The following is a 27,064-nucleotide window of genomic DNA, read 5'->3' as shown; positions in this document are numbered from 1 at the left end:
CCTAACAAATAAACTGAAAACCTAACAAAGAACCTGAAAACCTAACAAAGAACCTGGAAACCTAACAAAGAACCTGGAAACCTAACAAAGAACCTGAAAACCTAACAAAGAACCTGAAAACCTAACAAAGAACCTGAAAACCTAACAAAGAACCTGAAAACCTAACAAAGAACCTGAAAACCTAACAAAGAACCTGAAAACCTAACAAAGAACCTGAAAACCTAACAAAGAACCTGAAAACCTAACAAAGAACCTGAAAACCTAACAAAGAACCTGAAAACCTACCAAAGAAACTGAAAACCTAACAAATAAACTGAAAACCTAACAAAGAACCTGAAAACCTAACAAAGAACCTGAAAACCTAACAAAGAACCTGGAAACCTAACAAAGAACCTGAAAACCTAACAAAGAACCTGAAAACCTAACAGAGAACCTGAAAACCTAACAAAGAACCTGAAAACCTAACAGAGAACCTGAAAACCTAACAAAGAACCTGAAAACCTAACAAATAAACTGAAAACCTAACAAAGAACCTGAAAACCTAACAAAGAACCTGGAAACCTAACAAAGAACCTGGAAACCTAACAAAGAACCTGAAAACCTAACAAAGAACCTGAAAACCTAACAAAGAACCTGAAAACCTAACAAAGAACCTGAAAACCTAACAAAGAACCTGGAAACCTAACAAAGAACCTGAAAACCTACCAAAGAACCTGAAAACCTACCAAAGAACCTGGAAACCTAACAAAGAACCTGGAAACCTACCAAAGAACCTGGAAACCTACCAAAGAACCTGAAAACCTACCAAAGAACCTGAAAACCTACCAAAGAACCTGAAAACCTACCAAAGAACCTGAAAACCTACCAAAGAACCTGAAAACCTACCAAAGAACCTGAAAACCTACCAAAGAACCTGGAAACCTACCAAAGAACCTGAAAACCTACCAAAGAACCTGGAAACCTACCAAAGAACCTGAAAACCTAACAAAGAACCTGAAAACCTACCAAAGAACCTGAAAACCTACCAAAGAACCTGAAAACCTACCAAAGAACCTGAAAACCTACCAAAGAACCTGAAAACCTAACAAAGAACCTGGAAACCTACCAAAGAACCTGGAAACCTACCAAAGAACCTGAAAACCTAACAAAGAACCTGGAAACCTACCAAAGAACCTGAAAACCTACCAAAGAACCTGAAAACCTACCAAAGAACCTGAAAACCTACCAAAGAACCTGAAAACCTACCAAAGAACCTGAAAACATGAACTGTGACGGTGGTCCTTTGAACACAGCCCTCACAGAGCCTTTTGTCTTTTTGATATATGGTCCACTCCTGAGCTCCTGCAGCAGCTTTAAAGGTGAACCCTTCAGGTGTCTCTGCTGCTCCGGAGGCTTTGAGCTATTTTTAGCAGAGCGTGTCCTGCTGAAGAACAGAGTTTGAAGTGGTTCTGTTTTGTTTATGTAACTGAACAGATGAGCAGGAAAAGCAGGTCAAAAGTGGGTGTTTGGTGTCGTGGTTGGAGGCAGAAGTTCCCTGAAAGACGGAGGATGAATAGTTGAGCTGCAGTTTCAGGTCATGATGTTCTGTTTTGGGGGCAGTTAACTTAACTTTAAAGCCTCTTTTCTGAATGATGAGCTTTTGTTTCTGTAAATCCAACATGTTGCTGCTGTAATCTTTCCTGCTTCCTCCTTTTGTCTTCCTCTCTCTTTATGCCTAAAATGATCACAGCAGAAGTGATTCAGCTCGTATAAACGGGACGTTTCAGGTGTGAAAACACGCTGACTCAGCTCAAACCGACTGTTGACCCCTGAAGAATCGCTGATCCAGCTTCAGGCTGCAGGGATTCAGGTTCAGGCTTTATTTAGCTTTATTTAGCTTTATTTAGCTTTATTTGGCTTTATTTAGCTTTATTTAGCTTTATTTAGCTTTATTTAGCTTTATTTAGCTTTATTTGGCTTTATTTGGCTTTATTTAGCTTTATTTAGCTTTATTTGGCTTTATTTAGCTTTATTTAGCTTTATTTGGCTTTATTTAGCTTTATTTAGCTTTATTTAGCTTTATTTAGCTTTATTTGGCTTTATTTAGCTTTATTTAGCTTTATTTGGCTTTATTTAGCTTTATTTGGCTTTATTTAGCTTTATTTAGCTTTATTTAGCTTTATTTAGCTTTATTTAGCTTTATTTAGCTTTATTTGGCTTTATTTAGCTTTATTTGGCTTTATTTAGCTTTATTTAGCTTTATTTGGCTTTATTTAGCTCTATTTAGCTTTATTTAGCTTTATTTGGCTTTATTTAGCTTTATTTAGCTTTATTTAGCTTTATTTGGCTTTATTTAGCTTTATTTGGCTTTATTTAGCTTTATTTAGCTTTATTTAGCTTTATTTAGCTTTATTTAGCTTTATTTGGCTTTATTTGGCTTTATTTAGCTTTATTTGGCTTTATTTAGCTTTATTTAGCTTTATTTAGCTTTATTTAGCTCCGTATTTTCCTCCCTGTCGCTGTTGTGGGAGGTTTCTGAGGCTCGGCTCGGAGCCGCTGCCTTCATGCAACTTAAATGTGATTTAAAGCTTTAAAGCGCCATTAAAATATTTAAATTAAAGCACTCTTGTCGTTGTTATGATGTTGGACCCCTCTGGGTTTTTATTTGCTCTGATATTTATGGCATCTTGTGGCGCAGCAGCTTCTCTTCCTTTTACTTTATTTCTTATAACATGAAACATTAATGAGTCTGAACTGCAGCTCAAAGCTACAGTTTCTGACATTCTGAGAAACAACCAAGTCTGACCTGCACATCTGTTCAAATCTGTGAGACCATAACTTTATAGAAGCTGAAGGGCAGTTCCAGCAGAGCTGAGTTCACACAGCATCTTAAAACCTGAGCAGAGGCCGGCCTCAAGACTTTTAGAAATCATTTTTAGATCATTGGAAGACATTCGCCGCTCATGGCTGATCTGGACTCCAAGGTGGCAGCAATGCTGAAAGATGTTCAGAAGAGGAACATCACAAAGTTTTTATATCAGTCAAAGGAGACATATTTAGAAAGATTATTAATGTTCTGTGCTTCAGATGTTTGAGTTTCTAAAGTCAACTTTAAACTCTGAAAAACTGGAAAAACTGGCACCAGAACAGAAAAATACCTTAAAGACTTTATATAAAAGACTTTTTTCACGCTGAACCTGTTTTGTCTTTTTGTCTTGATGTGATTATTCCCTGACATAAGACTTGCCCTGCCTGAGTGTCGCCGGCCCCTCTGGGACAGAACCACCGGCCTGGAGGTATCTGACTGAACCTTCCTGAATGTCAAATCCTCATTTTAGCACTTTGGATTGAATATTAGATTCTGGTTTTTCTGTTTTAACAGCTGATTCTGTTGCCAGGGCAACAGTTTCTCCCTGTTTGAAGCTCCGGGCTTCAGAAGGCCTTTAAAAAACTGACTCCTTTCAAACAGCATCTGTGGAAATAATACTTTTATCATTATGTACACCTTATAAAAGCCTTAAAACTACAAAGAAATATGAGTTTACTCGTGTTGTGACGACATAAATCAGATGAGAAGGTTTGTCCTCCACAGTGTTGGTTAAGACTCAGAGAAGTTAATGTCAGTTAAGAAAGAAAAAGCTTTGGTAATTGTTGTGTTATAGCAGCTGGAGAATAATTTAACTCAGATTATTTCCTCTGAACACACAAAAGTATCTGTGGCTGCAGAACCAGCCCAGATCATCAGCTGGTGCCCAGGACCATTGCAACACCTTGATTCTGTTCTTTTTCCCACATTCTGCTGTAGATCTGCTGCTGTGTTTGGGATCTTTGTCCTGTTGATGAGCCAGTTTCAGCCCAGCTTTAGCTGTGGGACAGATGGCCTCACATCTGACTCTAGAATACTTTGGTATCCAGAGGAGTTCATGGTGGACTCAATGACTGCAAGGTGCCCAGGTCCTGTGGCTGCAGAACCAGCCCAGATCATCAGCCCTCCACCACCGTGCTTGACAGCTGGTATGAGGTGTTTGTGCTGATATGCTGTGTTTGGTTTCCTCCAAACGTGCTGCTGTGCATTAGGACCAAACATCTCCACTTTGCTCTGGTCTGTCCAAAGGACATTGTTCCAGAAGTCTTGAGCTTTGTTCAGATGCAGCTTTGCAAACCTAAGCTGTGCTGCCATGTTCTTTTTAGAGAGAAGAGGCTTTCTCCTGCAGTTTTTCTGGGTTCTCTCCGGGTTCTTTCCGGGTTCTCTCTGGGTTCTTTCCGGGTTCTCTCCGGGTTCTCTCCGGGTTCTCTCTGGGTTCTCTCTGGGTTCTTTCCGGGTTCTCTCTAGGTTCTTTCCGGGTTCTCTCCGGGTTCTCTCCGGGTTCTCTTCGGGTTCTCTCTGGGTTCTCTGTGGGTTCTCTCTGGGTTCTCTCCGGGTTCTCTTCGGGTTCTCTCCGGGTTCTCTCTGGGTTCTCTCTGGGTTCTCTCCGGGTTCTCTGTGGGTTCTCTCCGGGTTCTCTCTGGGTTCTCTCCGGGTTCTCTCCGGGTTCTCTCTGGGTTCTCTCTGGGTTCTCTCCGGGTTCTCTCCGGGTTCTCTCCGGGTTCTCTCTGGGTTCTCTGTGGGTTCTCTCCGGGTTTTCTCCGGGTTCTCTCTAGGTTCTCTTCGGGTTCTCTCTGGGTTCTCTCCGGGTTCTCTCCGGGTTCTCCGGGTTCCTCCCACTGTCCAACATCATGCTGTCAGGTTACCTGGTGACTCTAACGTGTCCATCGGAGTGAGTGTGAGCACGGTTCTAAGGTTCTGTGATGGCCCTGAGGACCTGAGGTTTAACGCACCTCTTACCCAATCTTTGACGTATTTTCTTATAATTCTGACTGTTTGCTTTGTATTTTGACTTATGGTTGCGTTATAATTTTAACGAGTCAAAGTGTTTATCTCAACAGTTTGACTTCAGATTCCTACATTCTGACTTCTTATCTCATAATAATGCCTCAGGCTGGAAAACCTGCCTGTGTTCTGGGGTTTTTGGGCCGCTCAGAGCAGGTTTCTGGGCCTGGACTGGCTGGGAGAGGCTGCCTCACTCTGAATTATTAATGTCCTACTGTGGAGAAGAGCTCAGCCCCCCCCACCAAACCCTTCTTTCTCTTATCTCTGCTGCTGCTCTTTCTCTCTTTCAACACCCTTCTGTTATGTTTCTGTCCTTTTCATCCTCGTCCCCCCCTCCTCGCCGCCTCTCTGGAGGTTGGTGAGATTGCGTTTTGTCACATTAAAGAGACAGACGACTGCAAAGGGAAAAATGCCACAAAATAAGAATCATCCGAGAAATCTGTGGCTTTGGAATCGATTTTTGGATCCATGTGAATCAGACTTTCTGTGATTCAGGAGGAAAGACTCTCCGTTCCTCTCTGATAAATACGATAAATCAGCTTTATTTGAATCCTCTGTCTTCCCTCTTTATTCCCACCTGTCTTTCTCTAATTCGTTCACCTCCTAAAAGATGCAAAAGCACAGCTGCTATCATTCAGGGGGAAACAAATTACATGAATTAATTTAATTAATTAATCCATTTGTGTGTCTGAACCCACCGACATGCGTCTCAGACAGGATCTGGGGGTCTAAAGGCTTGTTAGGGATGAACATTGGAGATTTCCTCAGAAAGCTGCCGTCAGCAGCTCATCAGTGTCTGTTCTAAAGTTATTTAAAAAGAAACTTAAGTGAGTTTTTCAAAGTATTTATACCCCTCCATTTCTAAATGTTTCTAAAGGTTTCATAGGTTTCTGACAACGTGACATCAGTCGTTCGGCTGTGGTTCGGCTCCACAGACGACGTCACAGTGTTGAAAGAACCAAAGGAAACACAAATGAATCGGATTGAATTGGATCTAATAACAACTTTTATTGAACTTTTCTACTTCACATCAAATTTAATTCAATGTCTGTTTATATGCTGATATATTTGTCCATGTTCCTATATTATGTTATATATACTATATATTATACTATATATGTTATATCTTCCAAGTTTGCTGTGCCAGGAGTCTAATGAATTCTATAATATATATATATAATATATATATATATATATAATATATATATAAACTCGACATCATGTCTGAAGTGTGCAGACTGAACAGTGATGCTATAAGGTGTGACTTTGAAAAGCATCCTCGGTTAGACATAAAGTTAGATTAAAAACGACTGATTTCTGTGATGCATATTAATAAGTTCACTGTTTTTCTACTACCTGGTCACTACTTTTCCTCTATTTTCCTTGCAAACTGCGAGCTTCTTGTCGGTTTGACGCCGTCAGCACAGTAATCCTGTGATGCATTCATTCATGTCGGATGGTTCGTCGTGGGGCCGGATGACCAAATATGACACAATTAAACGGCTATTTGAATGAAGAAAACTCGTCTATGGCAATAGCTAAATGTCTGTTAGCTTGATGAAATCAACATGCTAACCGGCATTTTAAAGTCAGAATTACCTCACCTTCACCAGCTGTAACATTAAAGCGGTAAACACAGCACTGCATCACTAATTCTTATCTAATAATCGAATAATCTGTGGCAGACAGACACACAAAGGAAAAAACTAGCATTTATATATGTTTTTGTTGAAAGTAAAATATCTGAATCCTCCTTACAAAACTGCACTCATATGGGCTTAAATCAGCCTCGAGTTGCACGTCTTTTACGTTCCACAAATACAAATCTCCTGTTTTTAACTTGTGTTGGTTTTTACAGACATGCGTGTTTGTAATATATCATTTTCTATGTGTAAAACTGAAAATTCTGTTTGGGAATCCTGACTCAGCATTTGTGCATCACCGATCAAACTTTCCGCAAATGACCCGGCTGCTGCTGGCCTCCTCAGACGTGTTGGTGTCGCTCAAATCTGACCCCAGCACCTCTGAAATAAATCTGACCCCAGCACCTCTGACATAAATCTGACCCCAGCACCTCTGAAATATAAATAAATCTGACCCCAGCACCTCTGAAATAAATCTGACCCCAGCACCTCTGAAATATATCTGACCCCAGCACCTCAGAAATATATCTGACCCCAGCCCCTCTGAAATAAATCTGACCCCAGCGCCTCTGAAATAAATCTGACCCCAGCCCCTCTGAAATATATCTGACCCCAGCACCTCAGAAATATATCTGACCCCAGCCCCTCTGAAATAAATCTGACCCCAGCACCTCTGACATATATCTGACCCCAGCACCTCTGAAATAAATCTGACCCCAGCACCTCTGATATAAATCTGACCCCAGCACCTCTAAAATAAATCTGACCCCAGCACCTCTGAAAAATAAATCTGACCCCAGCACCTCTGAAATAAATCTGACCCCAGCACCTCTAACATAAATCTGACCCCAGCACCTCTGACATAAATCTGACCCCAGCACCTCTGAAATAAATCTGACCCCAGCACCTCTGACATAAATCTGACCCCAGCACCTCTGAAATAAATCTGACCCCAGCACCTCTAAAATAAAAATAAATCTGACCCCAGCACCTCTGAAATAAATCTGACCCCAGCACCTCTGAAATAAATCTGACCCCAGCACCTCTGAAATAAAAATAAATCTGACCCCAGCACCTCTGAAATAAATCTGACCCCAGCACCTCTGAAATAAAAATAAATCTGACCCCAGCACCTCTGAAATAAATCTGACCCCAGCACCTCTGACATAAATCTGACCCCAGCACCTCTGAAATAAATCTGACCCCAGCACCTCTAAAATAAAAATAAATCTGACCCCAGCACCTCTGAAATAAATCTGACCCCAGCACCTCTGAAATAAATCTGACCCCAGCACCTCTGAAATAAAAATAAATCTGACCCCAGCACCTCTGAAATAAATCTGACCCCAGCGCCTCTGAAATAAATCTGACCCCAGCACCTCTGAAATAAAAATAAATCTGACCCCAGCGCCTCTGAAATAAAAATAAATCTGACCCCAGCACCTCTAAAATAAAAATAAATCTGACCCCAGCGCCTCTGAAATAAAAATAAATCTGACCCCAGCACCTCTGAAATAAAAATAAATCTGACCCCAGCACCTCTAAAATAAATCTGACCCCAGCACCTCTGAAATATATCTGACCCCAGCACCTCTGAAATAAATCTGACCCCAGCGCCTCTGAAATAAATCTGACCCCAGCACCTCTGAAATAAAAATAAATCTGACCCCAGCCCCTCTGAAATAAATCTGACCCCAGCACCTCTGAAATAAATCTGACCCCAGCACCTCTGAAATAAATCTGACCCCAGCACCTCTGAAATAAAAATAAATCTGACCCCAGCCCCTCTGAAATAAATCTGACCCCAGCACCTCTGAAATAAATCTGACCCCAGCACCTCTGAAATAAAAATAAATCTGACCCCAGCACCTCTGAAATAAATCTGACCCCAGCACCTCTGAAATAAATCTGACCCCAGCACCTCTGAAATAAATCTGACCCCAGCACCTCTGAAATAAATCTGACCCCAGCACCTCTGACATATATCTGACCCCAGCACCTCTGAAATAAATCTGACCCCAGCACCTCTGAAATAAATCTGACCCCAGCACCTCTGAAATAAATCTGACCCCAGCGCCTCTGAAATAAATCTGACCCCAGCACCTCTGAAATAAAAATAAATCTGACCCCAGCACCTCTGAAATAAATCTGACCCCAGCACCTCTGAAATATATCTGACCCCAGCACCTCTGAAATAAATCTGACCCCAGCACCTCTGAAATATATCTGACCCCAGCACCTCTGAAATAAAAATAAATCTGACCCCAGCACCTCTGAAATATATCTGACCCCAGCACCTCTGAAATAAATCTGACCCCAGCACCTCTGAAATAAATCTGACCCCAGCACCTCAGAAATAAATCTGACCCCAGCACCTCTGAAATAAATCTGACCCCAGCACCTCTGAAATAAAAATAAATCTGACCCCAGCACCTCTGAAATATATCTGACCCCAGCACCTCTGAAATATATCTGACCCCAGCACCTCTGAAATAAAAATAAATCTGACCCCAGCACCTCTGAAATAAATCTGACCCCAGCACCTCAGAAATAAATCTGACCCCAGCACCTCTGAAATAAATCTGACCCCAGCACCTCTGAAATAAAAATAAATCTGACCCCAGCACCTCTGAAATATATCTGACCCCAGCACCTCTGAAATATATCTGACCCCAGCACCTCTGAAATAAAAATAAATCTGACCCCAGCACCTCTGAAATAAATCTGACCCCAGCACCTCTGAAATATATCTGACCCCAGCACCTCTGAAATAAATCTGACCCCAGCACCTCTGAAATAAATCTGACCCCAGCACCTCTGAAATAAAAATAAATCTGACCCCAGCACCTCTGAAATAAATCTGACCCCAGCACCTCTGAAATAAATCTGACCCCAGCACCTCTGAAATAAAAATAAATCTGACCCCAGCACCTCTGAAATATATCTGACCCCAGCACCTCTGATATAAATCTGACCCCAGCGCCTCTGAAATAAATCTGACCCCAGCGCCTCTGAAATAAATCTGACCCCAGCACCTCTGAAATAAATCTGACCCCAGCACCTCTGATATAAATCTGACCCCAGCGCCTCTGAAATAAATCTGACCCCAGCGCCTCTGAAATAAATCTGACCCCAGCGCCTCTGAAATAAATCTGACCCCAGCACCTCTGAAATATATCTGACCCCAGCACCTCTGAAATAAAAATAAATCTGACCCCAGCGCCTCTGAAATAAAAATAAATCTGACCCCAGCACCTCTGAAATATATCTGACCCCAGCACCTCTGAAATAAAAATAAATCTGACCCCAGCGCCTCTGAAATAAAAATAAATCTGACCCCAGCGCCTCTGAAATAAATCTGACCCCAGCGCCTCTGAAATAAATCTGACCCCAGCGCCTCTGAAATAAATCTGACCCCAGCGCCTCTGAAATAAATCTGACCCCAGCACCTCTGAAATAAATCTGACCCCAGCACCTCTGAAATAAAAATAAATCTGACCCCAGCACCTCTGAAATATATCTGACCCCAGCACCTCTGAAATAAATCTGACCCCAGCACCTCTGAAATAAATCTGACCCCAGCACCTCTGAAATATATCTGACCCCAGCACCTCTGAAATAAAAATAAATCTGACCCCAGCACCTCTGAAATATATCTGACCCCAGCACCTCTGAAATAAATCTGACCCCAGCACCTCTGAAATAAATCTGACCCCAGCACCTCTGAAATAAATCTGACCCCAGCACCTCTGACATAAAAATAAATCTGACCCCAGCACCTCTGACATATATCTGACCCCAGCACCTCTGAAATAAATCTGACCCCAGCGCCTCTGAAATAAATCTGACCCCAGCGCCTCTGAAATAAAAATAAATCTGACCCCAGCACCTCTGAAATAAAAATAAATCTGACCCCAGCACCTCTGAAATAAAAATAAATCTGACCCCAGCACCTCTGAAATAAATCTGACCCCAGCACCTCTGAAATATATCTGACCCCAGCACCTCTGAAATAAATCTGACCCCAGCACCTCTGAAATAAAAATAAATCTGACCCCAGCACCTCTGAAATAAATCTGACCCCAGCACCTCTGAAATAAATCTGACCCCAGCACCTCTGAAATAAATCTGACCCCAGCACCTCTGACATAAATCTGACCCCAGCACCTCTGAAATAAATCTGACCCCAGCACCTCTGACATAAATCTGACCCCAGCACCTCTGAAATAAATCTGACCCCAGCACCTCTGACATAAATCTGACCCCAGCACCTCTGACATAAAAATAAATCTGACCCCAGCACCTCTGACATAAATCTGACCCCAGCGCCTCTGAAATAAAAATAAATCTGACCCCAGCACCTCTGAAATATATCTGACCCCAGCACCTCTGAAATAAAAATAAATCTGACCCCAGCACCTCTGACATAAATCTGACCCCAGCACCTCTGAAATAAATCTGACCCCAGCACCTCTGAAATAAAAATAAATCTGACCCCAGCACCTCTGACATAAATCTGACCCCAGCACCTCTGAAATAAAAATAAATCTGACCCCAGCACCTCTGAAATAAAAATAAATCTGACCCCAGCACCTCTGAAATAAATCTGACCCCAGCACCTCTGACATAAATCTGACCCCAGCACCTCTGAAATAAATCTGACCCCAGCACCTCTGAAATAAAAATAAATCTGACCCCAGCTTCTCTGACATAAATCTGACCCCAGCACCTCTGACATAAATCTGACCCCAGCACCTCTGACATAAATCTGACCCCAGCACCTCTGAAATAAATCTGACCCCAGCACCTCTGAAATAAATCTGACCCCAGCACCTCTGACATAAATCTGACCCCAGCACCTCTGAAATATATCTGACCCCAGCGCCTCTGAAATAAATCTGACCCCAGCGCCTCTGAAATAAATCTGACCCCAGCCCCTCAGAAATATATCTGACCCCAGCCCCTCTGAAATAAATCTGACCCCAGCACCTCTGACATATATCTGACCCCAGCACCTCTGAAATAAAAATAAATCTGACCCCAGCACCTCTGAAATAAAAATAAATCTGACCCCAGCACCTCTGAAATATATCTGACCCCAGCGCCTCTGAAATAAATCTGACCCCAGCACCTCTGACATATATCTGACCCCAGCACCTCTGAAATAAAAATAAATCTGACCCCAGCACCTCTGAAATATATCTGACCCCAGCACCTCTGAAATATATCTGACCCCAGCGCCTCTGAAATAAATCTGACCCCAGCACCTCTGACATAAATCTGACCCCAGCGCCTCTGAAATAAATCTGACCCCAGCACCTCTGAAATAAAAATAAATCTGACCCCAGCACCTCTGAAATAAAAATAAATCTGACCCCAGCACCTCTGAAATAAAAATAAATCTGACCCCAGCACCTCTGAAATATATCTGACCCCAGCACCTCTGAAATAAATCTGACCCCAGCACCTCTGAAATAAATCTGACCCCAGCTCCTCTGAAATAAATCTGACCCCAGCTCCTCTGTGGCAGGGACAGTAAATCAGTGTTAAACAGACGGAGGAGTTCACATATTTCTTTCTACAAAGTGGATACTTTTGTAAAAGTGGACGAGCCGTAAAAGATGTGCCTAAGCTTTCATCTCTCTGCCGCTCCCAGACATGGCTGAAGAACTACGGCTACCTGCTGCCTCACGACGTCCGGACCTCAGACCTGCGGCAGGAGAAGGCCATGCAGGCCGCGGTGGCCGCCATGCAGCGCTTCTACGGCATCCCTGTGACGGGGAACCTGGACGAAACCACCATAGAGTGAGTCACTGATGCCAGTTAAAATGAGTTCATCAGCACCACTCGTAAAAAAGTAAAGAACTCGAATACAGCAAGTAGCAATGATGTTTTTAAGCTGATTTTTATTCTATAACTGGGTTCATTCATCGGTTTCTCACCTGAATATTGCAGATTCAAAGTTTAAAATGTAAAAGCTTTGTTTTCCAAATCGAGTTTCTACATTTAAAATACCACCAACATGGCTGTAGTGTTTGATTACTTCAGCTTTTAAAGCTGCAAAGGATAGATGTTCTATAAGAGCTGTGACCACCAGCAATCAGTCGTTCTGTCCCGTTCCAGCCCTAAAGTTGGAATTAAAGGAGCTGTCTGAGCATGGAGTGCTTTTAAAGTGATGATCCTGCAGATCTCAGCAGGTCCAGGAAGAAGGTTTGAATTCCAGCTTTCTCAGTGTAGCCAGGGATCGGTTCTGGGAAAAACTCTTCATTTTATACATTAAAAATCTTGTCTTCAGTGCTAATTTTGACCTTTTATGTTGATGATATGGGGGTGTAGCGCCCTGCATCGACACTTAATCCGACTCTGTGTCAACCAACGAGCTTCAGTTCTGTCCAGCTAACTTAAACCACTTCTCAGGGTCAGGAAACGAAAAACTGCAAAGCTACTGAAGCTTCTGTTGGTCACAGCTTCGAAGGCTTTTGAGTTAAAGTCTCATCAGTGAATCTTTTATGTTTCAAATTTAACAAAAGGTTGAAATGAACTTTTCTCCCATAGAATCAGTTATTTTCAGTGTTTGCATGCAGGGATACACTCTAACATGGACTTTATAGATATCTGTTGCAGAGTTTGAGCCCTTAAACTCCAGACCTCCCTTATTTTAGCCTCTTTGGCTGTTAAAAGCCACGTCAGGTTCACCTCCACCTCTGTCTGCTGCGCTGCTGAGTGCATTCTGAGCTGCAGTTTTTTACTTTCTTCCTTAAAGCAGCTCCATGCTGCAGAGGGAGACTCTGCTGAGAGCATTCTGAGAGGGAAGCTGTAAAACTGAGCCAGCGATGAGTTGCAGAGGCTGTAAAGCTCAGTAAAGCTTCACTTTATGTCATTCCATCACTGCTGCCTTTAATCTAAATGTGCTTCTCTTTTTTTAAAGCCACGCTGTACAAATGTTCTGCTTTGCGTTGGTTCTCATTATTCCTCACATCATGTTTGTCTTTGAAATGTAAATCCTGTAGTTTGAAAAAGCAGAAATGATCCCATCAGTCTAAAAATAGTTGTTGTTTTTTCTTTATTACAGAAGGATGAATGTAGCGGCAGATAGATTTTTAGTAAGAAACTGTATGAAAAGCAGTGTTTTCTACCCCTGAGAATAAGGATCCGTTGCTTTTAAACTGATGTTTTTCCTGATAAAATCACATAAAATGTGTCTTCCTGGTTCTGTGAAACTCTCCATCCCCAGAAAACCTGAGAAACTGAAATATGTTGTGTTCAGGTGGATGCGAAGGCCCCGCTGTGGCGTCCCAGACCATCCTCACACCAGCCGCCGGCAGAGGAATAAACGCTACGCCCTGACGGGACAGAAATGGAGAGATAAAAAGATCTCCTACAGGTATCTACGTCTGGTCTGGTCTCCATCTTCCTCCTCCTCTCCCGCTCTGACTCCCTGTCTGAACTTGGCCTGCAGTCCCACAGCACCCTGAATGCATCGTTTATCCCTCCATTACATCCACCCACCCGGCTTCCCGTCCTTCTCCTCATTTCAGCATCTCCTCTGCAGAAAGCCTCCACCCATGGGTCTGATGCAGATTACTGCTCCTGCCCACATTAGCTTCTGTACAGATGCAGCATGCAGCTGAGTGTGTGGAGCCCAAAAAGCAGGAAACAGAAGCAGCACATTCCTGTTTCTTTATCTATGCTGTTTGGCCATTTCTTTCCCTTTTAATCTGCATGTCGATATATTTGTATCTCTTTCTATTTTCTCCTCTTCCCTTTACTCTCCTCGGTTGTTGCTCCCTGTCTTCCCCTTTGACTCATCTCTTTTTAGCTGCCTGAAAAGAAAAGCTTCCGTTGTTTCACTCCTTTCATCCCTTCTCTCTCCATTTCCCCTCCACACCATCCTACTCAAAGCTTTATTGGGCTAATGTAAATTACAGTCGTCCCATGAGGCCCAGAAGTCCTCCCAGCTCTCATGCATTACAGCTTCCCACTCTGCAGCATTGTGTGAAGCCCACAGAGTGAGATCACGGTCCTATCTGGTTACTGGCTCTGCTCGTCCTCCTGTTTCGCCTGCTATCAGCCGTCACATTCCAGCAGTGTTGGCCTCAGCTCATCCTTCAAACTGCAATCGTTTCAAACCCAATTGTTGTTCTTCTGAGGCGCCAAACCTTCTCCTCAGCGAGCCCCGTCTCACATGGCCGCTGCATTATGTGTGGCTGGTAGGCATTTCCTAATGTTTTTTACCTCATTTCCAGTACATCCAGCATTCACAATCAAGTGTAGAGTCTGGTTTCCGTGTCCTGCTCCCTGATTCCCTGCATGAATTTGAGGGGAGATTTCAGGTTTGGCGAGCTGAATATGTGAGAGTTCAGTGTTTTATGACTGCAGTGCTCTGCCTTAAATCTGCAAAGGTGCTTTAACTGAACACAGAAATGTGATCAAAAGCTTTTTTATTTACAGCCCAGTTATAGGTTCAAGTTGTTTTGGGTAAATGAGGATCCAGAAAACCCACTAACATCTGGGGTTTGAAGTCCAGCAAAACTCATAGTTCATAAAACAACATCTGGAGTCCATCATTCTACAGAGAGAAAGATTATTCACAAGTGGAAAACATTCAGGACAGCTGTCAATCTTCCCAGGAGTGGACGTCCCAGCAAGTTCACCCCAAGGTGAAGAAGCCCAGAGCTACATCTCAGACTCTACAGGCCTCAGTTAGCATGTTAAAGGTTAAAGGTCACCCCAAGGTGAAGAAGCCCAGAGCTACATCTCAGACTCTACAGGCCTCAGTTAGCATGTTAAAGGTTAAAGGTCACCCCAAGGTGAAGAAGCCCAGAGCTACATCTCAGACTCTACAGGCCTCAGTTAGCATGCTAAAGGTTAAAGGTCACCCCAAGGTGAAAAAGCCCAGAGCTACATCTCAGACTCCACAGGCCTCAGTTAGCATGTTAAAGGTTAAAGGTCACCCCAAGGTGAAGAAGCCCAGAGCTACATCTCAGACTCCACAGGCCTCAGTTAGCATGTTAAAGGTTAAAGGTCACCCCAAGGTGCAGAAGCCCAGAGCTACATCTCAGACTCTACAGGCCTCAGTTAGCATGCTAAAGGTTAAAGGTCATGACAGCACAGTTAGAAAAAGGCTGAACAAGGATGGCTTGTTTGGAAGGGCTGCAGGAGAAAGCCTCTTCTCTCTAAAAAGAACATGGCAGCACAGCTTAGGTTTGCAAAGCTGCATCTGAACAAAGCTCAAGACTTCTGGAACAATGTCCTTTGGACAGACCAGAGCAAAGTGGAGATGTTTGGTCCTAATGCACAGCAGCACGTTTGGAGGAAACCAAACACAGCATATCAGCACAAACACCTCATACCAGCTGTCAAGCACGGTGGTGGAGGGCTGATGATCTGGGCTGGTTCTGCAGCCACAGGACCTGGGCACCTTGCAGTCATTGAGTCCACCATGAACTCCTCTGGATACCAAAGTATTCTAGAGTCAGATGTGAGGCCATCTGTCCCACAGCTAAAGCTGGATCGGGGTTCACTTAGTTTCTCACTCACTGATGACCCAACAGAAGCAGGGTTCTCTGGGAGTTCACATGAACACGTTCAGGTTCACAGACTAACTGAGGTGCTTCTGCTGCCTTCTCTTGGTTTGACCTTCGGAGAACTTTAAGGCTGTAAACCATCACCTGCTGAGCAGAATCAGCCAGTTGTGCGCCTCGACATTTCTGAACTCTGAAGCCTCGGACATGAGGTGAATTTAAACAAAGCAACAGGAAAGAGCCGAGGACAGGAGCCGAGGACAGGAGCCGAGGAAAGGAGCCGAGGAAAGGAGCCGAGGAAAGGAGCCGAGGACAGGAGCCGAGGACAGGAGCCGAGGAAAGGAGCCGAGGAAAGGAGCCGAGGACAGGAGCCGAGGAAAGGAGCCGAGGAAAGGAGCCGAGGAAAGGAGCCGAGGAAAGGAGCCGAGGAAAGAGCCGAGGACAGGAGCCGAGGAAAGGAGCCGAGGAAAGAGCCGAGGAAAGAGCCGAGGAAAGGAGCCGAGGACAGGAGCCGAGGAAAGGAGCCGAGGAAAGGAGCCGAGGAAAGGAGCCGAGGAAAGAGCCGAGGACAGGAGCCGAGGAAAGGAGCCGAGGAAAGGAGCCGAGGACAGGAGCCGAGGACAGGAGCCGAGGAAAGGAGCCGAGGAAAGGAGCCGAGGAAAGGAGCCGAGGAAAGAGCCGAGGACAGGAGCCGAGGAAAGGAGCCGAGGAAAGAGCCGAGGAAAGAGCCGAGGAAAGGAGCCGAGGAAAGGAGCCGAGGAAAGGAGCCGAGGAAAGGAGCCGAGGACAGGAGCCGAGGAAAGGAGCCGAGGAAAGGAGCCGAGGAAAGGAGCCGAGGACAGGAGCCGAGGAAAGGAGCCGAGGACAGGAGCCGAGGACAGGAGCCGAGGAAAGGAGCCGAGGAAAGGAGCCGAGGAAAGGAGCCGAGGAAAGAGCCGAGGACAGGAGCCGAGGAAAGAGCCGAGGAAAGGAGCCGAGGAAAGGAGCCGAGGACAGGAGCCGAGGACAGGAGCCGAGGAAAGGAGCCGAGGAAAGGAGCCGAGGAAAGGAGCCGAGGACAGGAGCCGAGGAAAGGAGCCGAGGAAAGGAGCCGAGGACAGGAGCCGAGGACAGGAGCCGAGGAAAGGAGCCGAGGAAAGGAGCCGAGGAAAGGAGCCGAGGAAAGAGCCGAGGACAGGAGCCGAGGAAAGGAGCCGAGGAAAGAGCCGAGGAAAGAGCCGAGGAAAGGAGCCGAGGAAAGGAGCCGAGGAAAGGAGCCGAGGACAGGAGCCGAGGAAAGGAGCCGAGGAAAGGAGCCGAGGAAAGGAGCCGAGGACAGGAGCCGAGGAAAGGAGCCGAGGACAGGAGCCGAGGAAAGGAGCCGAGGAAAGAGCCGAGGACAGGAGCCGAGGAAAGAGCCGAGGAAAGGAGCCGAGGACAGGAGCCGAGGAAAGAGCCGAGGAAAGAGCCGAGGACAGGAGCCGAGGAAAGGAGCCGAGGAAAGAGCCGAGGACAGGAGCCGAGGAAAGAGCCGAGGAAAGAGCCGAGGACAGGAGCCGAGGAAAGGAGCCGAGGAAAGGAGCCGAGGACAGGAGCCGAGGACAGGAGCCGAGGACAGGAGCCGAGGAAAGAGCCGAGGAAAGGAGCCGAGGACAGGCAGGACACCTGATCATCTTTTCCATGAGGAGTTTATGGTGACGTCTGTATTGGTCTGAGCTGCATAAAGAGCCTGAGTTTAAAGGCTTTGGTCATTTGGCTGTGATGTTCCACACCATTTACTCGCTGTCTCCCTCTGACACACACATCTCTTGGCTTTAGGGTGGAGATTTGTCTTATTAAATAAACCTGATAAACGGATTTGCCAGCTGAAAAATCTCCTTGAACACATGTCCTCTCAAAGCAAATGGATAATAAATGCACTCAGTGTGTGAAATGCAATGAACATCCATCAGTTTGAGCTGCGACTATAGACGGATCAGCTGAGTTCCTTTAGGTTTTACAGCCGGTTAGAATCCATCATTCCTCATTAGTACACTCCCCAATGTTTACTGCCAGATTGTCTAATTTAATTTGGGATTAGCTGTCTTCTGTCGTCTATTTCTTTTCTCCTGAGTGACCTCAGCTTGCTCCTTTTTAGTTTTCTCCTTTTTCAACCCTCGCTGTGGACTGACGGCCCAATGCTTTACAGCGTTTCCTTTTACTAAACCTCACCTCCTTGGGTTCTGGGGGTGAGGATGAGGAAATATCAGCAGTCACTGGCATTAAAACCACACTTGCTAACAGACTAATTGGAGGCTAAAGAAACCATTTTATGATCATTTACAGGTTAAATTATGCTGTTTGTGGATATATATATAAAAGGTGACATATTACGAAAAAAAGTGTTCTTGGGAGCATTTATTAGGGTGTCTGAAGTCATCTAATATATCCAAAATGTTTAAACGCAGTAATTAACGGAACACATGCATTACTACGAGTTACGCTGTGCACATCTCCGGCTTGGTCCATCACTGTGGATAAAGCATTGTTTGCTAGCATCTGCTGCTAACTTACAGCTAACTGCTAACTCACAGCTAACTTACAGCTAACTTACAGCTAACTCACAGCTACCTGCTAACTCACAGCTAACTGCTAACTCACAGCTAACTGCTAACTCACAGCTAACTCACAGCTATCTGCTAACTCACAGCTAACTCACAGCTACCTGCTAACTCACAGCTACCAGCTAACTCACAGCTACCAGCTAACTCACAGCTACCTGCTAACTCACAGCTACCTGCTAACTCACAGCTACCTGCTAACTGTTTCCCTCTGGGATCAATAGAGTAAGTATCTGTATCTACATACAGAGCTGGAGTGTTTCTGGTCTGACTGGAGGCAGATGTCCAGGTTTTGAGGTATTTTGTCTGACTCGGGACGTCTCATACGTCTCAATAAATCCTCAGAAAATAGAAAGGTAGAATATGACACCTTCACACATTTAATTCAGATTGCTGCAGCCCCTCCGACCTTCTATCAGGAACAAAGTGTTGGGATCTCACCCCTCCGAGTCCTCCACCCTCGTTTCTTCTTTGATCTCAAGCGTTTTGCTCCTTTTGGGGGGTTTTGGTAGGAAGGGTCATACTTTTCAGCAGAGCTGGGTTTGATAAGGTCAGAGGGAAATGTTGAAGAACAGAAACTATTTGAGCTGCAGTTTTTATTTTCCCAGCAGCAGTCAGAGAGCTGCAGTCAGCGCTGAAATAAGCTCCTTTTCAACTTAGCATCTCATTTGGACTCCATCTGCATCGTGCTTTTGATCATTGAAATCAGGTTCATTTTCTCTTCCTCTGAACCCACAACAGGAATAAATCGTGCTGTAAAGCAGACGTGGTTTCGTTTCCAGGTGGTTTCGTTTCCAGGTGGACTCGTTTCCAGGTGGACTCGTTTCCAGGTGGACTCGTTTCCAGGTGGACTCGTTTCCAGGTGGACTCGTTTCCAGGTGGACTCGCATCAGGAAGCTGTTGGATCTGCTGATATTTATTTCCATAATGTGTGAGAACAAAGCTGGGCCCCCTGTTGGCAAACAGATTGTGTGAAATGAGCTCAGCCCCCCCCCCCCTCCATCTCTTCCTCGGTCGCAGAATGACACCAAAGGCTTAAAGGGTTTCGACAGAGTCCACGGATAAAACCGCCTCCTCAGCAGCAGAAAGGATGCAGGCCTCCTCTCCTGGAATTCCTCTGATGGCCTTTCTGCCTCATTCATCTGCTGCTGCTGAACATCAAGCTGCTGCTGACCCAAAGCTTCTGATGACACCGAACACAGATCATGATGTTAATCCTCTCTGCTGGCAGCAAACTCACCTGCAGATTTACTTTTACTGCGATGCTTCATCTCAGATGGACAGATTCAAACAGCTGTGGATGTGCATCTCAGAGCCTCCACATCTGTCCTGGAGGGTCATCCAGGACAGATGTTGCATGAAAGATTCGCACCGTCCACCGCTCAGGCTTCTGTGGCCATTCTAACATTATCGAACATGGAAAGTAGAAGTTATTTGGAGCATTGACTTCATCACACAGCGTTACGGTGGGGGGTGGAGAGAGAAGGACCCACATAAACAGGGATAAGGCAGGAGGAAAACTTAACTAAAGCTATAACAAAAAGCTGGACCAGAAAAGCCAAAAACAAACCTAAGATGATGACAGACTGACGAGAACCAGAACAACTCGTGATGTAGATCATGAGGAAGGAACAGGATCTGACTGTGAGAAACAGGGAGCTTAAATACTGGGACATTATTATTATGCACAGGTGTGAGCAAGCAGGAGGGAACTGAGGAAAACTCTGAGAGAGAACGGGGAGCAAGAGCCAAAACAGAGCTAAGCCCAGACTAACTGACCCAAAGTAAAGCTGACAAAACGTGAGAATAACTAACGAAATCCTGATAACAAACCAAAACAGAGTAAAACCAAGACCAAAGTCCAAAAATCAGGGCATCTGAGGTCACCAGCAGGTGTAAAACTCCCCCAAAACACAACCCTGGGATTCATTTAGTTCCCTTTATTGAAAATCAATCAAGTTGTTCTACTGGGCCTGAATGTGAGGCTGTACCCCCCCCCCCCCCTGGTTCTCCTGGGCCTGAATGTGAGGCCCCCCCCCCCCCCCCCCCCCCGGTTCTCCTGGGCCTGAATGTGAGGCTGTAACACCCCCCCCCCCCACTGTAACCGTTCTTTCTTCTTCTTCACAGCATATCGAACTACACCCCTAAAGTGGGGGAGAAGGACACCCAGAGAGCGATCCGCCAAGCCTTCAACGTGTGGCAGAGCGTCACGCCGCTGTCTTTTCAGGTCAGAGTGCGAGCTTCGCTGTTCCTGATCACTTTATTCATGCAGATCAATGTTTTAACAGTGATGTTCCACATGTTTGCAGGAGAATGTTCTGCTCTGGGCTGAGATCCTGGGGGGTGTATCAGTGGCTCATATCTGTCTGAACCATCAGTTTCTGTGGCTGCAGCTCGGCTTCCACTTCTCTTTCCTACGGTGTGCCACAGGGTTCAGTTCTGGGGCCTTTATTGTTATATCTGCTCCTTCTTTCAGGACGAATCCTCTCACCATGCAGATGACATTCAGCTGTGTTTCTCTTTAACATGTTTCTCAGCTGCAGATCTTTGTCAGCTACAATCCAATTCGTTAAATTCCAAACTGGTCCAATTCATTCAGAGCCAATTAAAAAAGTAGCCTATCCAAGGAAACAGATTGATTTGATCCAATCCCCGTCCTGAGCTGCACGAGGCGACTGTGGAGAGAAAAAACTCCCTTTAACAGGAAGAAACCTCCATCAGAACCAGAACCAGGAAGAAACCTCCATCAGAACCAGAACCAGGAAGAAACCTCCATCAGAACCAGAACCAGGAAGGGTCCATCTGCCTGGACCAGCTGGGGCTGAGAGGACAGGAAAGAGGGGACAACAAGCAGCGTAACACCAGGCCAGAGACACCTGCTGAGAGAGAGAAACACAAGTTAATGACAGCAGTGATGTCATCTGTACATGGAGGGAGGAGAGGTGCATCATGGGAGCTCCCCCAGCAGGCTGGGCCTATAGCAGCAGAACTATGGGATGTTTCAGGCTCACCTGAGCCATCCCTAACTATAAGCTTTACCAGAAAGGAAAGTTTCAGCCTGATCTTATAGCTTATAGTCATAGTTAAAGGTTAAAATCTCTTATGTTCAGATAGTTTCCTATCTGTAGATTTCCTGAACTGTAATTGATCAAACAAACAAAAATAGTTCATATTTTTACTTTAAGAAACTTTATTCATAAATTGAAGAACTATTTCTTCACGGTCCAAAGTGGTGAACTCTTCCTCATCTTCACTTCTGAAAGTAAAAATATTACCAGGAAAAAAAGATTCTTTGGCAAGTTGTCTGTTTTTCAGCTAATAGCTCTTTGGGAATCACCTTGTTGCTGCAGAAATCCTGACAGACAGAATTTTCCTCTGAAAATGCTCAGGAACAAGGACTGAAAATGAGGGAAAAAGCGGAAAATGTCCAAAGAAAAACTCTGAAAGAGCTTCAGAAAGCTGCAGAACTGTTGATCAGGACACTTTAAAGGTTACAGAAAGCTGCAGAACTATTGATCAGGACACTTTAAAGGTTACAGAAAGCTGCAGAACTATTGATCAGGACACTTTAAAGGTTTCAGAAAGCTGCAGAACTATTGATCAGGGCACTTTAAAGGTTACAGAAAGCTGCAGAACTATTGATCAGGGCACTTTAAAGGTTACAGAAAGCTGCAGAACTGTTGATCAGGACACTTTAAAGGTTTCAGAAAGCTGCAGAACTGTTGATCAGGACACTTTAAAGGTTTCAGAAAGCTGCAGAACTATTGATCAGGGCACTTTAAAGGTTACAGAAAGCTGCAGAACTATTGATCAGGACACTTTAAAGGTTACAGAAAGCTGCAGAACTATTGATCAGGACACTTTAAAGGTTTCAGAAAGCTGCAGAACTATTGATCAGGGCACTTTAAAGGTTACAGAAAGCTGCAGAACTATTGATCAGGACACTTTAAAGGTTTCAGAAAGCTGCAGAACTATTGATCAGGGCACTTTAAAGGTTACAGAAAGCTGCAGAACTATTGATCAGGACACTTTAAAGGTTTCAGAAAGCTGCAGAACTATTGATCAGGACACTTTAAAGGTTTCAGAAAGCTGCAGAACTATTGATCAGGGCACTTTAAAGGTTACAGAAAGCTGCAGAACTATTGATCAGGACACTTTAAAGGTTTCAGAAAGCTGCAGAACTATTGATCAGGACACTTTAAAGGTTACAGAAAGCTGCAGGACTATTGATCAGGACACTTTAAAGGTTTCAGAAAGCTGCAGAACTATTGATCAGGGCACTTTAAAGGTTACAGAAAGCTGCAGAACTGTTGATCAGGACACTTTAAAGGTTTCAGAAAGCTGCAGAACTGTTGATCAGGGCACTTTAAAGGTTTCAGAAAGCTGCAGAACTATTGATCAGGGCACTTTAAAGGTTACAGAAAGCTGCAGAACTGTTGATCAGGACACTTTAAAGGTTACAGAAAGCTGCAGAACTGTTGATCAGGACACTTTAAAGGTTACAGAAAGCTGCAGAACTATTGATCAGGACACTTTAAAGGTTTCAGAAAGCTGCAGAACTATTGATCAGGGCACTTTAAAGGTTACAGAAAGCTGCAGAACTATTGATCAGGACACTTTAAAGGTTTCAGAAAGCTGCAGAACTATTGATCAGGGCACTTTAAAGGTTACAGAAAGCTGCAGAACTATTGATCAGGACACTTTAAAGGTTTCAGAAAGCTGCAGAACTATTGATCAGGACACTTTAAAGGTTTCAGAAAGCTGCAGAACTATTGATCAGGGCACTTTAAAGGTTACAGAAAGCTGCAGAACTGTTGATCAGGACACTTTAAAGGTTTCAGAAAGCTGCAGAACTATTGATCAGGACACTTTAAAGGTTTAAAGCTGCAGAACTATTGATCAGGACACTTTAAAGGTTTCAGAAAGCTGCAGAACTATTGATCAGGACACTTTAAAGGTTTCAGAAAGCTGCAGAACTATTGATCAGGACACTTTAAAGGTTTCAGAAAGCTGCAGAACTATTGATCAGGACACTTTAAAGGTTACAGAAAGCTGCAGAACTGTTGATCAGGACACTTTAAAGGTTTCAGAAAGCTGCAGAACTGTTGATCAGGACACTTTAAAGGTTACAGAAAGCTGCAGAACTATTGATCAGGACACTTTAAAGGTTTAAAGCTGCAGAACTATTGATCAGGACACTTTAAAGGTTTCAGAAAGCTGCAGAACTATTGATCAGGACACTTTAAAGGTTTCAGAAAGCTGCAGAACTATTGATCAGGGCACTTTAAAGGTTACAGAAAGCTGCAGAACTATTGATCAGGACACTTTAAAGGTTTCAGAAAGCTGCAGAACTATTGATCAGGACACTTTAAAGGTTTCAGAAAGCTGCAGAACTATTGATCAGGACACTTTAAAGGTTTCAGAAAGCTGCAGAACTGTTGATCAGGACACTTTAAAGGTTTCAGAAAGCTGCAGAACTATTGATCAGGACACTTTAAAGGTTACAGAAAGCTGCAGAACTATTGATCAGGACACTTTAAAGGTTACAGAAAGCTGCAGAACTGTTGATCAGGACACTTTAAAGGTTTCAGAAAGCTGCAGAACTGTTGATCAGGACACTTTAAAGGTTTCAGAAAGCTGCAGAACTATTGATCAGGACACTTTAAAGGTTTCAGAAAGCTGCAGAACTGTTGATCAGGACACTTTAAAGGTTTCAGAAAGCTGCAGAACTGTTGATCAGGACACTTTAAAGGTTTCAGAAAGCTGCAGAACTGTTGATCAGGACACTTTAAAGGTTTCAGAAAGCTGCAGAACTGTTGATCAGGACACTTTAAAGGTTTCAGAAAGCTGCAGAACTATTGATCAGGACACTTTAAAGGTTACAGAAAGCTGCAGAACTGTTGATCAGGACACTTTAAAGGTTTCAGAAAGCTGCAGAACTGTTGATCAGGACACTTTAAAGGTTTCAGAAAGCTGCAGAACTGTTGATCAGGACACTTTAAAGGTTTCAGAAAGCTGCAGAACTGTTGATCAGGACACTTTAAAGGTTTCAGAAAGCTGCAGAACTGTTGATCAGGACACTTTAAAGGTTTCAGAAAGTCAGAAAGAAATGAGGACTGGATCAGGACTCTGGGTCGGGAGTTTAAAAACATACCATAACAAACATGAAAATGTCTGCAGTTGTGTTTTCAGGGCACTTCGTTCTTCAGCCTTCGTGGAACCTCAGAGGTTTAGGGTTGAGGTTTCTGTGTCCAACAACAGCGTGAAAATCCTCATTTTCTGATCTGAGTTTGTTTCTCTCTCGTCCCTCAGGAGGTTCCGTACTCGGAGATCAAGAACGAGGGTAAAGAGGCTGACATCATGATCTTCTTTGCCTCCGGTTTCCATGGTGACAGCTCTCCATTTGATGGCGAAGGAGGGTTCCTGGCCCACGCCTACTTTCCCGGCGCAGGCATTGGAGGAGACACTCACTTTGACTCCGATGAGCCCTGGACGCTCGGCAATGCCAACCATGACGGTGAGGCAGGCCTCATGGCTCACGGTTTCTGTGGCGCAGAAGCTCCTTCGTTCAGAGCCACAAACACTTTGGATTACAGCTGTAGAACCGCATTAATGAAATCATCTTATCGTTGTTAAGCTTCTGCGAAGGAAACGGCTCCGGGGTGAAGACCTCAGCTCGTGTCTGAGAGCGCCACACTGTAGGCAGCGCATGAAAGGTGGAGAGAAAGCGTTCTTCAGCTCTTCAGAGGAATCTGCTGAGAGACGAGCAGAAAACACAATTAACTTTAAGCTTTAAGTTAGTGTCAGAGAGAGAGTTCCTGTTCAAGGATTAGAGTAAAGATGGCGAAATATAAACTCTTTCAGCATCAGTTTCGGTATCAGCTGTTAACCTGCTGAAACCTGCAGGCCAAACTGAGGGCGCAGCGGCCCAAAGGAGCTGCTGATGTTAGGAGCTGCAGATGTTAGGAGCTGCTGATGTTAGGAGCTGCTGATGAGCTGCAGATGTTAGGAGCTGCTGATGTTAGGAGCTGCTGATGTTAGGAGCTGCTGATGTTAGGAGCTGCAGATGTTAGGAGCTGCAGATGTTAGGAGCTGCTGATGTTAGGAGCTGCTGATGAGCTGCTGATGTTAGGAGCTGCTGATGTTAGGAGCTGCTGATGTTAGGAGCTGCTGATGAGCTGCTGATGTTAGGAGCTGCTGATGTTAGGAGCTGCAGATGTTAGGAGCTGCTGATGAGCTGCTGATGTTGGGAGCTGCAGATGTTAGGAGCTGCAGATGTTAGGAGCTGCTGATGTTAGGAGCTGCTGATGTTAGGAGCTGCTGATGTTAGGAGCTGCTGATGTTAGGAGCTGCTGATGTTAGGAGCTGCTGATGAGCTGCAGATGTTAGGAGCTGCAGATGTTAGGAGCTGCTGATGTTGGGAGCTGCAGATGTTAGGAGCTGCAGATGTTAGGAGCTGCAGATGTTAGGAGCTGCAGATGTTGGGAGCCTGTTTCACCAGGTTCCTGTGCTGTAAAGATCCTCCCTTCATTCTAAAGATTTACAGACCTGGTTTTGCAGGAACATCTCACACAGGATGTTCATTTTAAGGACTGAGGAAGGCTGACATGACGGTTCTGTAGCAGAAAGGTTCCACATGTTAATGACTTTACCGGGAAAAGAACATTCCTGGCAGGTCAGAGGTCAGACTCAGAGGGTTGAGTCCAACAAAGCGGACGGTTTCATCGCAGTTATCGAACATCATCTGTATGGCAGGAGGGCAGCGGCAGCAGGGGAGAACATGGAGAGCTCCCAGTGGGAACATCCTCCGGCCGCTGTACAATAAGTCTCTGAAATCAGCTTCATCTTCCTGTAAGAAAGAAGAAAGGGAGGGGAGATAAAAGGACAGAGGAGCTGGAGTCAGTGTGAAGGAAGACGAAAAGGAATCAGAGAAGCTGTGTAGCGACACACTGAGCTTGGACTGAGCCTCTGCTCCTCAGAGGCAGACCATTCAGACTGATGTCACAGTCCAGACTTTTCAGTTCCACCGTAGAAATTCCAACCCTTTTTATTTAAAGCCGCCCTCTTGGTGTCTGGGACAGAGTAACGGGGGGGTACGTTACAGCAGCCGAGTTCAGTGCTTTGTTCCACATGACTTTCATGAATCTAAGCAGTAATCACGCCTCGTGTTCTGCAGAGATGTGAAACGATGATGAGCTCAAAGCTCACAGACTTTTCCTGAACAGAGACAGAAGGAAAACTGCACATCTGTTAACCCCAAGAGAGAAAGTGAGATTAAGAGCTGAAGGACACAGTCAGCAGCTTCTGCTTTTCCATCCGTACAGTTGCTTTAGTTCGTACGTCAGCTGCTGGCTGTCAGCTCCAACAGAGCGTCTGGGTGAAGAAGAAAAGATAATTAGTTCTGTAATTAGGTTCAGGAAGAGTCAAAGCAATTCCAGAGCAGATGAAACGTATTCATCTGAGCTCTGC

The 27,064-nt window shown here is 44.7% G+C and overlaps 1 protein-coding gene across 1 annotated transcript in view; it reads left to right on the top strand.

Moving 5' to 3' along the window:
- Positions 1 to 27,064, top strand: part of mmp24 (matrix metallopeptidase 24) — a 69,981-nt gene that overhangs the window by 15,852 nt on the left and 27,065 nt on the right. Inside the window, exons 2-5 of the mRNA XM_072381350.1 lie at positions 12,149 to 12,297; positions 13,760 to 13,876; positions 20,723 to 20,822; positions 24,908 to 25,112. Of these exons, the coding sequence (XP_072237451.1) occupies positions 12,149 to 12,297; positions 13,760 to 13,876; positions 20,723 to 20,822; positions 24,908 to 25,112 (571 nt within the window). The remainder of the gene's footprint in view (positions 1 to 12,148; positions 12,298 to 13,759; positions 13,877 to 20,722; positions 20,823 to 24,907; positions 25,113 to 27,064) is intronic.

Source organism: Leuresthes tenuis, unplaced genomic scaffold, assembly GCF_036924035.1.
Source record: "Leuresthes tenuis unplaced genomic scaffold, fLeuTen1.0.hap1 SCAF_3, whole genome shotgun sequence".
Lineage (NCBI taxonomy): Eukaryota > Metazoa > Chordata > Actinopteri > Atheriniformes > Atherinopsidae > Leuresthes > Leuresthes tenuis.
This window is presented reverse-complemented; position numbering and strand designations above follow the sequence as displayed.